The sequence below is a fragment of the Rhinolophus hipposideros genome (genome assembly GCF_964194185.1).
Source record: "Rhinolophus hipposideros genome assembly, chromosome: 10".
Taxonomy (NCBI): Eukaryota; Metazoa; Chordata; class Mammalia; order Chiroptera; family Rhinolophidae; genus Rhinolophus; species Rhinolophus hipposideros.
The window spans coordinates 45,494,524-45,511,475 of record NC_138056.1 but is presented as its reverse complement, the minus strand read 5'-3'; the positions used below and the strand labels follow the sequence as shown (position 1 = coordinate 45,511,475).

General features: G+C 35.2%; 2 protein-coding genes and 1 pseudogene across 3 annotated transcripts; 1 reads left to right on the top strand and 2 right to left on the bottom strand.

Moving 5' to 3' along the window:
• Positions 1 to 5,591: 5,591 nt before the first annotated feature.
• On the top strand, positions 5,592 to 6,541 carry LOC308503812 (olfactory receptor OR51C1-like; the record flags this gene model as incomplete). Its single annotated transcript, XM_081063477.1, is given in 2 exon segments — positions 5,592 to 5,850; positions 5,853 to 6,541. Coding segments are annotated over 2 exon segments (948 nt in total).
• Positions 6,542 to 8,278: 1,737 nt separating this feature from the next.
• On the bottom strand, positions 8,279 to 9,247 carry LOC308503423 (olfactory receptor OR51C1-like; annotated as a pseudogene). The gene has a single exon. The product of its transcript is annotated as an olfactory receptor OR51C1-like (transcript).
• Positions 9,248 to 15,143: 5,896 nt separating this feature from the next.
• LOC308503823 (olfactory receptor OR51C1-like) lies at positions 15,144 to 16,088 on the bottom strand (the record flags this gene model as incomplete). The annotated part of the gene is made up of 1 exon (XM_081063488.1): positions 15,144 to 16,088. The coding sequence occupies one exon, from the start codon at positions 16,086 to 16,088 to the stop codon at positions 15,144 to 15,146; it is 945 nt and encodes a 314-aa protein (XP_080919614.1).
• Positions 16,089 to 16,952: the final 864 nt, after the last annotated feature.

The window sequence follows — 16,952 nt, the reverse complement described above, 5'->3', positions numbered from 1 at the left end:
TCATGTACACAATTCTGTAACACACCATCTATATATCACGTTGTGTGTTTACCACTCAGGTAAGGGATAAGGGGGTGAGGGATGGTAGATGAGAGTAGATGAGGGTAAATGGGGTCAAATATATGGTGATGGAAGGGGAACTAACTCTGGGTCCTTCTGTCCTTCTGAATCCTTCTTTTGTTTTTGATGTAACAGTGTTGTTATTGTGATACAATTCACATGCAATACAATTCATCCTTTGAATATGCAGAATTTAATGGTTTGTATTATATTCACAGAGTTGTGCAACTATCACCTCAAAAAATTTTAGAACATTTTTATAATCACAAAAGAAATACTTAGCAACTTCTTTCCTACCTGTGTTCTTTGTCTTATGATTGCTGTGAGACTGGCAAATGACTAGTGAGCAAATGTGGGTAATTCATTAACACCATTTATCCTTTACTTTTGCTCTATGCAAAGCTTTGACTTACAGCTGTTCAGGGTCAAGTTGCTCTTGAATGAGAACTGCAATCATAATTCATCTCTAGGACTCTCCTTAGGGGAAGTAAGAGTGATCTAGACTGAGAAAAATTTGCCCTTCGTTTGTGGCACAGAGGATTAGCAGGACATAGGTATATAGAGTTCTATCCTAGGAATTTGTGTTTCTGCTGCATAAATGGCTCTCACCAGGCAACTTCTGGTCTCCTTATAAAGGCCCCTCATCCTCAAATCTGACAGCCATCTTCCTGAGAACACCCTATGAGTTCTCCTGGCAAACAAGAACCTCTCTGGAGATAGTTTAAGGGGACGAGACTGATCAGGGACTGTTCCCCTAACCTTAGGACAGAAGGACCTTTATGGCAGTAAGATTGTGAGTTTGGAAGAATATCTCTCTTTTTAGACTTTAAACAACTCTCTGATCAACAGACAACAGGTTCTGGCAAGGATGTGGTAAAAAGGGAACCCTTATATATTGTTGGTGGAAATGTAAATTGGTCCAATCACTATAGAAAACAATATGGAGTTTCCTCAAAATATTGAAAATAGATCTTCCATACAATCCAGCAATTTCACTTCTAAGTATATGCCCAAAAGAAATGAAAACAGGATTTGGAAGTGATACATGTACTTCTATGTTATTGCAGCCTTATTCATAATAACCAAAATATAGAAACAGTCCAAATGCTCATCAATGGATGAAGAGATAAAAAAGATATGGTACATATACACAGTGGAAACAGTGGAATATTATTCACCATGAGGAAAGAATATATTCTTCAATTTGTGACAACATGGGTAGAATGTGAACACATTATTCTAAGTAAGATAAGTCAGACAGAGCAAACAAGTACTATTTTGATATCACTTATATGTGGAATTTAAAAATGCTAAACCTTTAAAAAACATAGAGTAAAATGGTGATTACCAGAGAATTGGGGATGGATAAAAGTGATGGTGCTTAAGGGAACAAACTTATAAATGAGTAGTAAATAAGCCATAGAGATCTAATATACAATATAATGAATAATAGGCCAAAATATTATACTGTAATTATATAATGTAATAAATATTGCTACATCAGAAATCATATTATAATACATAAATGTATCAAAGTAATCTGATATGCACCTTAAACATATATAATGTTACACATCAAATTTATTTAAAAACAAACAAACAAATAAACGACGAACCAGTAAATAAAAAAGACTCTGCTGCTGCCTGAGCTGACTTTTCAAAGAGCAGGAGACAGGATCAAATGACCTCCCCTTCCATAGCCAAGAATTCTTCTTTGCATGAGGTCAGTGGTTAGTGCCTTGAAATCTTTTCTGAATACATCAGGGACTGCATAACCTTCAGATAGTTAATAAGACTAACAGTTCAGAGGAAATTAGTGAACTCAGTAGTATGTATTCAATGAATTCATGTATTGTCAATTTAAAAATAATCGCTGCAATGTTTAAAATAGTTATTACCACTATAGACGACAGTCATGAGCATGTGATCATTCATTCCACATTTAAAAAAAATTAAGTCATTTTAAAATAAGAATTGGCAAAAGCATGACATTTGGAGTCAAAAAGAAAAAAGTTTAATTTCTGAATCTGCTTGTTGGGTGAGTGTGAGAAGGTAACATGATTCCCCTGAGCTTCAGTTTTCTAATCTTAGCCTCAGTTCTTCCATCTTAAAAAAGAGCTAATGAGACCAATGCATGTTCTTGCGATAGCAATGGATGTGAAGCTTTGTAACGGAAGCTGCCTATTTATATGTTCCTAGTGGTCTGGCTATAGCAGTGTCTCGGGGGGAAAAGAGACATTTAAATATCTTTCCAAAAATAGTTATTTATATTGGCTTAATTTCAGTGCAAGAAGACTCAAGGTTGGTTTAAGAATCATTTAATTAAAAAAAAAAAAAAGAAACTCTGAGGTGACCTATGGACTTCGAGTGATAGTGTCAGCGTAGGTTTATCAATTGTAACAAATGTGCTATTTGGTGGGAATTTTGCTAATGAGGGAGGCTGCGCATGTCTGAGGGTAAGCTGTATTTGGGAATTCCCTGTACCTTCCTCTCACCTTAGCTGTGAACTTAAGTCTGCTCTAAAAAAAATAAAGTTTCTTAAAAAACAACAAAAGTTAAATAGAATATTTAACGTTTTTCATTCTGATTATTCCTATATCCAGAATTGACACCTCTCTGTTAATTTAAATGCACTTTAAAATTTTTAAATTGTATTTTATAATCCACTATATGAAGATTTTTTCACTGATCAAAAAAAAATCGTAAGCAGTTTTTTCATGCCATATGAGAAACCACACATACATACACACACACACACACACACACACAACCACACACACACATCAAAAGAAAGAATGGGATGCTGTGAAAAGGAAAAGGAAAAAAAATGAATAAAAGGAAACCTTTTTCTGCTCCCAAGCTCTGCAAATTGAGTTCACTGCATTAGAATAGTCCTATTATTTCCCAGGAGTTTCCTCATTAAGAGATTTTAGGCAGCCAATCATGGCTCCTTAAACATGCCATCCACTCCTGAGTAGAACACCTCCCAGCTCCTGAAGGCCCTACCTGGCAAACAGGGTAGGGGAGATCGCATCTCCGTACTTTGTAAGTAAAACTATTGCATTCAGGGAAACCATCAGACTTTATACATATTCGTTTCCTTTAAGAACGAGGAAGATTTATTAACTGCAATTAGCTTTCATGGATGCCTAAGGAAAACTGTGGAAAGCTTTTTCCTGAAATCTGTATTTGGGGACATTATATTTCAACTGATTGAGTTCTATTGGTCTATGGGCCCCTATGTCTTGATGCTTAGAACAATTTGTTAGCCTGCTCTTGTAATTGTGTTTTCTGGTTAGTTGTGTCACATTTCAAAACCATCATCTAAAGGCAGCTGGCACTACGACCACCATTTACCACCAACATCACCCTCATCCTCATCAACATTTACCATTACTAAATGCCTCCCATGTACTAGTTAGCAGATTAAATGCCTTGTAAATGTTATCTCATTTAATCCTTACCAATTAATGCTTTTGGTAAACTACCAATTTCCCAGAAGTAGAATCTAATGTAAAGTGCTTGTTTGGAGAACCTCAGCTTGTTGATGGCAGAGCCAGCATTCGCACATAGGTTTGCCTGATCCTACAACCATATCAGTGACTTTCTATAAGAGAAGAGACATAACTCAGAACCTACAACACGCTCTTAGTGTGACACTGGACTATTTTTTTCATATAAGGAGAGAATTACTTTTAAAAAATGGAGGGAAGCATATAAAAATTTACTCTGAAACCCTAGGACGGAATCTTCCAGCAAACCCAACACACACACACACTCACACACACACACACATACACACACACACACACACACCTCACTTTGTGAGAATAAAGGAGAGTTCAGTGATATTCTTCCAAAAGTCACATATGTAATTTCAGGCTACATGGCATGAATTAAATGGTCAAAGCTGTCATGTGTTGAGATCCTGATATATTTCCAGAATCAATGATCAGTTGGATTTAATTTGTATCAGAAAGTATCTATCATCTTCTCACACTGCACAATAAAGTGCAAGATATTGGGACTATAATGGTGAAAAACAGTGATATACCTGCCAGTAGCTTATTTTAGTTGAGGAGGCTTATTTTCAAATGACTTATGACCACACAATGGAATGACCACTATGCCAGGTGTATGTATAAAAAGGATGTGACTCCAGAGGAAGAAGCAATTCCTTCTGACTTGAGAAGGTGATGTTACAAAATGCTTCCAGAAGTAAATAAATTAATGTTGAATCTGTAAATTGACCAAAGGAACAAATAATGAGTCTAAAGAATTTAGGCTCATTCAAAGAAGAGTGGGAAGTATGCGAATTAAACAAAGCACAGCAGTGTGAAAGAAGAAAGTTATTCGTGTTTCTTCTCAGAGCAGAAAGACATCTATATATTCATTCTTTCCTCAGTGTTTAGAAACTTTGACATTCCTTACCCACATTCCATACCTTGATGATGATAATTCCATGCAGGATCCCCGTTACCTTTATTTTTTTTTCAAATACCTCCCACTTTATTATTTTCATTGTGTTTCGAGTATAGTCCAACGTTACTTTATTTTATGTTTCCTTAACACTCGGTATTTGCCCTGTTGATATTTGCTGATATCAGAGGATTATTTAACTCAGGTTCATAATTCTGTTCTATTTTACTTTTTATTAAATTTATTGGGGTGACATTGGTTAGTAAAATTATAAAGGTTTCAAGTGTACAACTCTATAATACATCATATATTGCATTGTGTATTCATGACCCAGAGTTAGTTCTCCTTCCATCACCATGTAGTTGACACTCTTTTCCTCTTCTACAGCCCCCTTACCCCCTTCCCCTCTGGTAACCAGTAAACTGTTGTTTGTGTCTATGAGTTTTTGTTTGTTTGTAGTTATCTTGATTGCTTATACTTGTTATATGGTTTGAAAGTTAATTAGGTACAGTTCAAGTTATGACATTGCAAACAGAATGTATGTTCATGCAGGTTATTATCACAACTACTAACAGATAGTAGGGGCTCAACAAATGTTAGCTTTTTATTATGATCGAATATAATCAACTTGATTGAAATAAAGTATCCAGGAGATGAAGAGAAGATTTCTTTTTGGACCACTAAAAGCTAACTTACTTTATTGACTACATAGAATTATTGCATATATTGTTTGCTGTTATCTAAAATTTCATACAACCCTATAGCCACATTTCAACAAATATTTATTGACTGCCTACCATGTGGAGTCAGGAAGTGATGGGTACAATCTCCATGAACAGGCATGTAAATTTAAATAAAATAGGTCATTTTTAGATTTGTGTACAAATTCTGTATCCTCATATAATTGTTCATTTCCTGTTTTCTGCTCCTTTATTACATGTGCTCTTAGTTTTCTTTTGAAATCAATCTTTATGATCTTTTTATATAATATAGATATTGTCTTTTATAAGTATTTACCTGGTGGAATAATTAATTTCAGGTTGAATGCATTATAAATATACAATTTATTATTGCAGGATACTCAGATTAAGATTCTGCAGTTTGAGTTCAACATGTCCACTTTCCAGAATATCACGTCCTCCTCCATCATTTTTCTGCTAACTGGTGTTCCTGGGCTAGAAGACTTTCACACCTGGATCTCCATTCCTTTCTGCTTTCTCTATATAACTGCCCTCTCAGGAAACAGTCTGATTCTCTTTGCCATTGTCACTCCGCCCAGCCTCCACGAACCTATGTATTATTTCCTCTCCATGCTGTCTACCACTGACCTCGGCTTGTCCATATCCACTCTGGTCACCATGTTGGGTATATTCTGTTTGATGCCAGGAAGATCAGTTTTAATGCCTGCTTGTCACAGATGTTTTTCATTCAACTCTTCACTGTCATGGAATCTTCAGTGCTGTTGGCCATGTCTTTCGATCGTCTTGTGGCCATTTCTAATCCTCTTAGATATGCTTCTATCTTAACAGATCTTAAAGTAGCGCAGATTGGAGTAGCAATCGTCACCAGAGGTACATTAATCCTAATACCTGTGCAGGTGCTTCTTAAACGTCTATCATTCTGTCACAGCCACGTGCTCCACCACTCCTACTGCTTCCACCCTGATGTGATGAAGCTCTCCTGCACAGACAACAGGATCAATAGTGCAATTGGGTTGACTGCCCTGATCTCCACTGCTGGGGTGGACTCCGTCTTCATCCTCCTTTCTTATCTTTTGATTATTAAGACTGTCCTCAGCATTGCATCCCCAGAAGAGAGGAGGAAAGCCTTTAGCACATGCATCTCCCATATGGGGGCTGTTGCTGTATTCTATATCCCATTGATCAGTCTGTCTTTTGTTCACAGATTTGGGAAACAGGCCCCACCCTATGTACATACACCGATTGCCAATGCCTGCCTGTTAATCCCTCCTGTCATGAATCCCATCATTTACAGTATGAAGACCAAACAGATACGTAGGGCTGTGCTGAAAGTTCTCCATCCCAGTGCAACAAAGAACTAGATGGGTTTTTCAATTTTTTCTAGTCCTGATCATTGTATAGATGAATAAAATGACACTTATTGAAGTTAAAATGTTGAGTCTCATGCTTGGGGTGACAGCATCCCAAAAGATCACGTTAGCTTTCAGTTAGAAGACTGTGGACTATGAGAAATACATTTAAGCTGGAAATTCTCTATCACTATTTACCTTTCTTTAGATAGGCAAGTTTCCCTGTGGACTAAAATATGGCACAAATAGGACAAGTTGGGGTGAGAGGACAGAAGTAAAATGGTTGGATATTTTAATGGAACACCTCAACCAACACCTCAGAACTTGGAATATCCCCTAGAGTATCCTCTACTTCCCTTTCAATTTGCTCTTGTAGTTATTTTGGGCTACAATTTTGTATATCAATCTTATTTTATCTTTGTTCTATATTTCATTGATTTCCCAAATTTATAGATCACTGATTATCATCATATTTATATTCTGGTGTTATTATTAATTTTTTCCCCAAACATTTTCTTCTTTTTCTAGGGAAAAAGTAGTTTGACTATGTGTGCTCTCTCCACCTTCTTTATGTAATCTCCAATCTTCCTTTTTTTAAAAACATAACTGTTTTACTGTGATTCAGTTCACGTACAGTACAATTTACCTATTTAATATGCAAAAGTTTAATGGTTTTAGTATATTCACAGAGTTGGCAACTATCACCACAATTTTAGATCCTTTTTGTAATTCACAAATGGAACACCCTACCCATGAGCTGTCATACCTCATTACCTTCCATCCCCTCAGCCCTAGGCAACAATTAATGTACTTTCTGTCTCCATAAATTTGCCTATTTTGGACATTTTATATAAATTGAATCACATGTAATATGTGGTATTTTGGTATTGGCTTTTTTCAATTAACATAATATTTTAAAGGGTCATCCATTCTATGGTAAGTGTAAGTACATCACTCTTTTTACTTGGCAAATAATATTCCATTGTACGACTCTGTCATGTTTTATATACCCATCTTTTAATGCAGCCTTAGGTGGCAGCACCATTTGTTGAAGACACTATTCTTTCCTTACTGAAATGTTTTGGCACCTGTGTCAAAAATCAATTGACAAGGAATGTGAGGGTTTATTTCTGTACTTTCAGTTCTATTCCTTTGATCTGTATATCTATCCTATGCAGTACTACACTGTCTAATCATAGATGACTATGCATTTTGAAATTGTTAAGTATGAATCCTGAAACCCAGACTCAGCTCTTCTTGTCCAAGATGATTTTTGCTATTGTTGGTGTCTGAAAATTCCTTATATATATTTTGGGATCAACTGTCAATTTATGCACAGAAACAAAGTTGCGTTTTGATAGAGATTGCATTACATCTATAAATCAATTTGGGGAGTATGGCTATGTTAACAATATTAAGTCTTCAAATTATACACATGGCATATATTTCCATTTATTTAGGACTTCTTTAATTTCTTTGAGCATTATTTTTGTGTACAGTGTTCTAAGTGTGCAAGTCTTGCACTTCTTAGCTAAATTTGTTTCCAAGTATTTTTATTCCTTTTGATGCTTTGTAAATGAAAATGTTTTCCTAAGGAATGGATTAGTAATAGTTCTATTGAAAATAAAAAGAATAAATTTATGTCAAACTGTATCCCCCACTTACCCCATCCCACCTAATTTTTAAAAATTTTTGGGTTACTGGTAGAAGAGATTATATTGATTAAACATTAGGTATTAGATGTGATAACTAAGGAGTAGATTTTATTGCACAGGTGTTAGACCCCTTGGGAAAGAGAACTTTTTTAATGGCCCTACGGATCTGCTTGGTTTTCACACTATAAATAATGGGATTCATCACTGGTGCAATAAGCAAATACATATTGGCTATAAGAATATGTACATAAGGGGGCACCTTTCCCCCAAACATATGGACAAAGCACAAGATAATGAGAGGGATGTAGAAGACAGTAACAGTACTTATGTGGGAGGTACAAGTGCTAAAGGCCTTATGCTGTTCTTCTGGGGAAACAATGCTTAAGATGGTCTTCATAATCAGGATATAGAAGAGAAGAATAAAGGTGGAGTTCACTCCTGCAGTAACTATGAGGGCAGTAAATCCTAAAACACTGTTGATCTTATTGTCAGAACATGAGAGCTGGATTATATCAGGATGGAAACAATAAGAATGATGGAGCAAATAACTTTGGCAGAAGGATAGTTGTTTGAGAAGCAGGACCAGAGGCATTAGGATCACTGTACCCCTGACAAGAATGGCAAACCACACTTTGACGATTCTGGAATCAGTCAAGATTGTAGCATATCTCAGTGGGTTACAAATGGCAATGAAGTGGTCAAATGCCATTGCCAAGAGCAATGAGGATTCCATGACAGTAAAGAGTTGAATGAAGAATGTCTGGGCAACACAAGCATGGAAATTGATCTCTCTTGTATTGAACCAGAATGTCCAGCATAGTGACTAATGTCGAAATACACAAGCCCAGGTTGGTGGTTGAGAGTATAGAGAGGAAATGTACATAGGCTCATGGAGACTCAACTTAGTGATAAGGATGATTAGGATTATACCATCCCCATAGAGGGCAGCGATGTAGAGACAGCAGAAGGGGATGGAGATGCAGGCATGGGCACCTTCTAGTCCTGGAACTCCTGTCAGGAAAAAGATCACAGAAGAGGAAGTGATGTTAGAGGAAGATGACATAATTACTATAGAATAATGTCAAAATAAAATATCCTAGAATGAGAAATGAAATTACCATTTAGCAATTTTATTGTGATTTCTATTAACTGTAGTTAGATAAATCAAATTGGAGATTATTCTTAGGACCTTGTCCTGTTTTTGCTCCCCAATTTTCATTTCTTTTCTTTTTGCTGTATTGAGCTAATCTTTCATGATTCTTGTTTCCTGATTCACAACAGAGAACCTTTATTTATTTTTAATCTCAGGGTACTTTTTGTTGTCTTGACCCTAAGCATTTTCTTTCCCCCTTCTTTGTACTCCCCATATAAAGGGAGAATTGGATCAAGATAATCTGGAAATACCAAGAATTTAATGAAGACCTCAAAGGAATATTAGTGTTTAAAAGTAAGATTTATTATTTTATAGAAAGCATAAATGTTTGAATATTTGTGTTACTACTTGTACATTATCATGGAAATTTATCATACATTTTAAAGCTATATAGCCTATTCAAAAATAATTTTGTTTAAGTATATACTTTTATACCAGTCCTATACAATATCCTATTTATTATTTCTTGGTCTCCGGATCTTATCTTGCTAAGGTTGTTTCTAGTCTAGGATTATTTTCTGATCTTCATTTTTATTTTTTATCTATTATCACTGTAGTTGTGTTGATACGTAACTGTTAAAGAAAATTTTCTGTAACATCACCTTTATCAATTAGTCCTTTCAGAAACAACTGTATTAAATTTTAGGGTAAGAGTGAACTGGGTGTACAGAGGCCTGGTATTAGATCATTCCTTCTCCAGCTTCGCGCTTTTGCTACCTTTTACTTATACATAGCCTCAGGACGGTAGTACACTTACAGAGCATATCTTCATCAAGGTAAATAACACATTTCATCTTTCAGTTCTGACATTAGGTAACATTGGATATGAGACTTACTGTTATGTAAGTGAGGTACTGGGTAAATTTTCTTCTTCCTTTTTCATTTCCCATACTGACTTAACTCTTGTGATCTAGTCCCTTTATGTATGGAAAAATCTTGGTAAGCTCTTCACTAAGCCAATGTGGTGGTGCTCTAAATAACCTAACTTTTCTTCTCTTTGTGTCTCTTAGTACCGGTTATTGACTGGAATCCCATTGGTCCTTCAGGAACATTCTGATCTATCATGCCTCCAACCACTTGATTTGAAGAATATACTCCTGCAGCAGTGTTATACAATTTCACCTCCTTAGATATTGAAACATTCTGACTCCAAATCTCAGTTTGTGATACCTCTTGTGACTACCTGTTGTATTGTTGACTACTTTTTGTTTAATCCCCAGCTATTATGGCTGTCCAGTCTCAACTTTTATTCCTGTTGTCACAGGCTACTGGGATACCAACTATCTTATATCTGAGGCTACTTTGTTTAGGTTCAGCACAAAAGAGCCTCATGCCTTTGGTCTTGTCACTTAATCTTAATATTAAAGATGATTGAATTACATAATCTCTATTATTGTTTTCTATGAGTTTTTGTTTCTCATTTGTTTGTCTTGTTCTTTTGTTGTTTTTGGTTTATATGCCACATATCAGTGAAATCATATGGTTCTATGCTTTTTCTATCTGACTTATTTCACTTAGCATTATATTCTCAAGATCCATCCATGTTGTCACAAATATTCCTATATCATCTTTTCCTACCGCCGAATAGTATTCCATGGTGTATATTTACCACAACTTCTGTATCCATTCATCTATCGAAAGACATTTTGGTTGTTTCCATGTGTTGGCCACCATAAACAAAGCTGCAATGAACATTGGAGCACACGTGTCTTTATGTATAAATGATTTCAAATTCTTTGGGTAGATATCCAGGAGAGGGATTGCTGGGTCATATGGTAATTCTATTCGTATTATTGTTTTCTCATTCTATGCAATAGCACTTTAAAAAGACATCACAGAAACAACCTTTTGGGCATTACTTAATATACTAAATATATGAGAAATTATGGAAAAGGCCCCCATGCAGAAATTTTCAAATGTATGTTACAGTGATTATGAAGTAGTTTCTATGCTGACTATGAGGTGATTCATGTTCCATTGACTTTATAATTATTTGATTGAAAAGTATATTAAGTGAAATAGAATCAATTTCTCACTCAGTTTTCTGGCATCATTCAAAAATTAATATGCAAAAATGAAAATCCCTTATTCATTAGATAATTTTAGAAGAACATTTTAAAAGTCATATGTGTAGAAGGATAGAAAAATATATTTTTTTTAATTAAAGTTTTTTGGGGTGACAATTGTTAGCAAAGTTACATAGATTTCAGGTGTACATTTCTGTAATACATCATCTATATATCACATTGTGTGTTCTCTTTCCATAGAAAAATCTTATATTAGAAAAATAATGATCTTGTGGCTGGAAATATGAATCAAAATTTAAGCAGATTTAATTTAAATAAAATAAATAATGAAAAAAAGTCAATATTTAAAGCCAACATCCATGAGCAGTAAAGTGACAACAGTAGGGTTCAAGAAGAAATGCTATTTTTGTTTTTGAAGTCTCCTCCCAGGCGACTTTGGACATTGGCTTTAAATGTCTCCATTTATAACATTTTAGAATAATATGGAATTATAGGATTTTAGAATTGGAAAGTACCTTAGAGATATTTTACTCCTTCTACAAAATGACCCTGATTTTTATCAAATGATCTTCCAGTTGACTGAAAGCAACTAATTACTTTTATTAGTCTTATTCCTGCTAAAGTGAATTGAAGAAATAATGATGGGTGTGTAAAGAAAAAAGAATGCTTAGAAACTATGAGGTTTAATCAGGTTTAATCAGCCAGGAGAAGAGAAAATTAATGGTTACATTAACCATTAATTATAACCATAGTTATATTAAAATGACTGAAATATTATATTTGAGAAGAATTACACATATCTCTGTGCCATACAGAAGGTAAACCTAGAATTAGCAGGAAGGAGGTCGTAAGATGCTCCTTTAAGAAGAAAGGCTTGTACAACTGAAACCCATGTAACTTTACTAACAATTGTCACCCCAATAAATTTTAATTAAGAAAAGAAGAAGAAGAAGTGCTGTAATGCATACAATAAGCCAGAAACAGTGCAATAGTGAGCTTCCAACGCTACTTGATAAACGGGTCACTTTGTCTAAACACAAATACTGAAAATGGGATAGATGTATTCATTTAATCTTTCAGCAAATACATATTACACATCTACTGTGGACCAGCCTTAGAAAATTAAATGTTAAGTACAACAACATCCTTGACCCTAGAAATGCTTAGTCAACTAGAAGATATAGACAAGTAACATGGAATTAGAGAGTATATAGAGTAAATCTAGAATGCTATGAGGGCACTTAAAGAAAACAACAAGCTCACTGTGGGGGATGAGGAATGGTTTCCAGCAAATAATGATGTCTAGATTGAGACCTGAATTCTAAGTAGCATTGGCAAGAAATGAATTTGTGTGTGTGTGTGTGTGTGTGTGTGTGTGTGTGTGTGTGAATTTTAAATGTCAGCTTGACTTGGCCACAGACTGCCCACATATGGGATTAAACATTATTTCTGGGTGCATCTCTGGAAGAGATTAGCATGTGAATCAGACTAAGTAAAGCAGGTTGCTCTCCCCAATGTGGGTGGCCATTATTCAATTAGTTTGGGGCCTGAATAAAACAAAAAAGGCAGAGAAAGGAAACTTCTTTGTCCCTGCCCGAATGCTGAGCTGGGATGTCAGTCTTCTCCTGCCCTTGAACTGGGACTTACATCATGAGCGCCCCTGATTGTCCGGCCTTTGGACTTAAACTGGAACTCACGCCATCAATTCTGGTTCTTAGGCCTTCAGATTTGGACTGGAACTACACCACTGGCTTTTCTGGGTCTCCAGTTTGCAGACAGCAGATTGGAACAATCTGTATCTCTGTCTAGCTCTCTCTGTCTATATCTCTACCTCTACCTCTCTCTCTCTCTCTCTCTCTCTGTCTCTCTCTCTCTCTCTCGTCTATCTCTATCTGTCTATATCATCTATCTATCTGTATCTATCTATCTATCATCTATCTTCTATCTATCTATCTATCTATCATCTATCTATCTATCTATCTATCTATCTATCTATCTATCTATCTATCTATCTATCAACTATCATCATCTGTCTACCTATCATCTATCTATCTCCTACTGGTTCTGTATCTCTGGAAAAACCTGACTAATAGAATGTGAAAGGGGAGGGAAGGTAAAATAGCAACAGAAATTTTGGAATCAGAGGACTTAACAAAATTTTTGATGATATTTTCTTATTGGTAAATTATAGTTATTTTGCAAGGTAGTTAAGACCTATCATTTATAGAATCTCACAATGTGTCAGGCTTTATATGAATTGTGTATCTTACACAATTTATCCCATTTAATTTTAAAATTATATTGCTTATTAAATTTCAATTTTGTTTTTTTTAATATCAACACTTCTCCATGGTGGTAAAATTGGTAGAAAAAGACATAAAACTAATTTAGCTGAAAGATTTTAGTGTCATAGGCTAAAAGTATGAGATGAAGAGATATTTTGCTTTTAGAATTAAAAGATAATACAGATTCATTGAATACAGGAGCAAAGGATGAGTGAGCATTTGAGGATGGTTCATTAGCTTTTGTCTTTGGTACCTGGGAATTATAAACAAAAACAAAATGAAACATAACAGCAGTTAGTTCTGGGAAACCTTTTATTCATCAAAAATTGCTTGAATTACTTTTAGTCAAACTGGGTCTTTGGCAAAACTGTGATAAGTTCCTGAAACTGAGATTTTGCACTCCAAAATTGCTCTGTGTCTATATGGTTTGGTAAATCAGCTAGATAAATAGCTAGATAAAATAGGCAGAAAAACTGGGAACATAAATAAGAGAAATTTCTTACATTATACATACCAAACTTTGACTTATCATTGAAATTATTTAGATGGATTCTTTGATAGTCTGTTATGTTTAGTTCAATTCAACAGCTATCATTGAATATCTGCTTTATAGAAGATGGTAAATACCTATTGTGGTATTTACCATATATGAATACCTGTATTTTTCTAGGGATTGTAGTGGATTCAAAGAAAATCAAACCTTTATTATTTAGGGAATTTACAGCTTTCTGAAAGCTGTATATATATGTAATAATACATATAAAACATATAGTCAAAAGTAAATAAAGGCAAAAAAAGATACAGAGAAAGCACTATAAAAGGCAAATTATGGGAAGGAGAGGTCTGATATCATTGGAACAATTATGAAAAATTTAATGCAGAAGATATTTAAAGATGAGCCTTGACACATAAGTTAGAATTTCAAGGTGCAGGAGTGGATGTCAAAGTTGAAGTGGAGTCAACAGGAAAGCTCACTGTTAGGAAAGTTCATATGTATGACAGAGTGGTCAGTAGACTGGTTTTCTTAGACTGCAGAGTATGTAAAAAGAAAAAGGCAAATTAAACTTTAAATGGAAGTTGAACTAAAATTGTGGAGGACTTTATCATAGACAGAATTTGTTGATTCATTGAGTTGTTATATGAAAAGTAAACATGAAAGAGATGCTTATTGATTTGTTTTTAAATTTTATTTGAGCTGGATATTTGGAAAATTAATTCTAAGTAATGACAGGTGGTTTTGGGGAGAAACAGCATAGAGACTGGAGGTCAATTATTACCTATAGGAATAGGATAACTGAGAGGTATTGAGAATCTGAATTAGTATTTTGGTGTAGAAAAGATAAGATTACCTGAGGTCGATTAACTACATTGTGGACATATTTGAATTAGATAACATTTAGTTCCATCCAACTCTAAAATTGCATAAGTTTATAACTCGAATTTGTGACAAATTTTTGCTGGTTTTGAAATAGGTCTTTATGGGAGCAGTAATTGTTAAATATAAGTTCTCTTGGAACAGACAAGTTTGAACACAGCTTTTTGAATCTGCTTTGTTTTCACACTATAGATGATGGGGTTCATCACAGGAGGAATAAGCAAGTATACATTAGCAATGAGTGTGGGCACAAAGGGAGGAACATGTTTTCCAAATCTGTGAACAAACGACAGGCTGATCAAAGGGATGTAGAATATGGCTACAGCAGTGATATGAGAAATGCAGGTGCTGAAGGCTTTCTTCCTCTCCTCGGGGGATGCAATGTTGAGAACCGAGTGAATGATCAAGACATAGGAAAGCAGGATAAAGAAAGAGTCCACTCCAGCAGTAGAAATAATTGCAGTTAGTCCAAATGCACTATTGATCTTTGTATCTGAACATGAGAGCTTCATCACATCAGGGTGGAAGCAGTAGGAGTGGTGGAGCACGTGGCTGTGGCAGAATGATAGACGTTTAAGAAGTAGGACAAGTGGTGTCAGAATGACAGTCCCCCTGGTAATGACTGCCAAACCAATCTGTGCAATCCTTTCATGAGTTAGAATAGTAGCGTATCTCAAAGGGTTAGAAATGGCCACAAAGCGATCAAAGGCCATAGCCAGGAGCACCGAAGATTCCATGAAAGTGAAGAGGTGAATGAAGAACATTTGCAATAAGCAAGCATTGAAGCTGATTTCCCGGGCATTGACCCATAATATTCCCAGTACTGTCACCAGTGTGGAGATGCATAAGCCAATGTCAGTGGTGGACAACATGGAGAGGAAATAGTACATGGGCTCATGGAGGCTTGGCTCAGTGAGAACTATGAACAGGATCAAAGTATTCCCAGAAAGGGCAGTTAAGTAGAGGCAGCAGAAGGGGATGGAGATCCAGGCATGGGCCCATTCAAGACCAGGGACCCCAGTCAAGAGGAAAGTAGGGAAGGTGGAGTTATCGTAGATTGGCATTAATGATGTGAAGGAGCAGAACTCTGTTGTAAGATCTTGACTTTCTAAATTTAGAATTTTAAAATTCTTTTTAGTTGAAGTTTAATATACATTTAGTTCACAAAACTTGAGAGTACAGCTCAATGAAGTTAGACATCATTGTGCTCACTTACAAGAACAACTGATGAAACATTACCACTAACCCAGAAGGCTTCCTAATGCTCATTCTCATCAACATCCTCTCTTGTAGTAACCATTATTCAGACTTGATTACTGTAATTCTCTCTGTTCTTGATCTTGATATAAATATAATTATGCAGTATATATTATTTGCATTTTGCTTCTTTCATTCAATATTATACCTGTGAGATTCATCACTGAAATAAAATGTTTAATTAGGTTCAATTTACTTAGTTAAACTTATTTGGTGATTATCACTCACTATCATGTACTCTTATCGATATTTTTGACTATATTTTTTACCTTCCAACGGGGTTATAAGCTTCTTCTTATTAATATGGCCCCATGAGAATAAGGGGTTATTTTTGGCTAATCTTTGCTTAGTAGAATTCTTTGCTCAGAGTAGATAATCAATATATTTTCTCTAATTCATTTATATTTTATTTGCCCTTTCTTAAATATCTTATTTAACCAGAAGTGGTACATGGCGTAAGAAAATAATTGACTAATTTTGCCTTGGAATCTTAGAACTCTTAAACTCATATTCTAAGTGAAAATCCACTTTAACTTACCAGGGGAACATCTCTTTTCAGGGAATACATATACCTAAGAATCCACCCCAGATATAATTATAATAATTTAGTACATTTTGGAAACAAATACAGCCCTGGGACAGGATTAAAAGCACAGAAAGTGTCCTAGGTA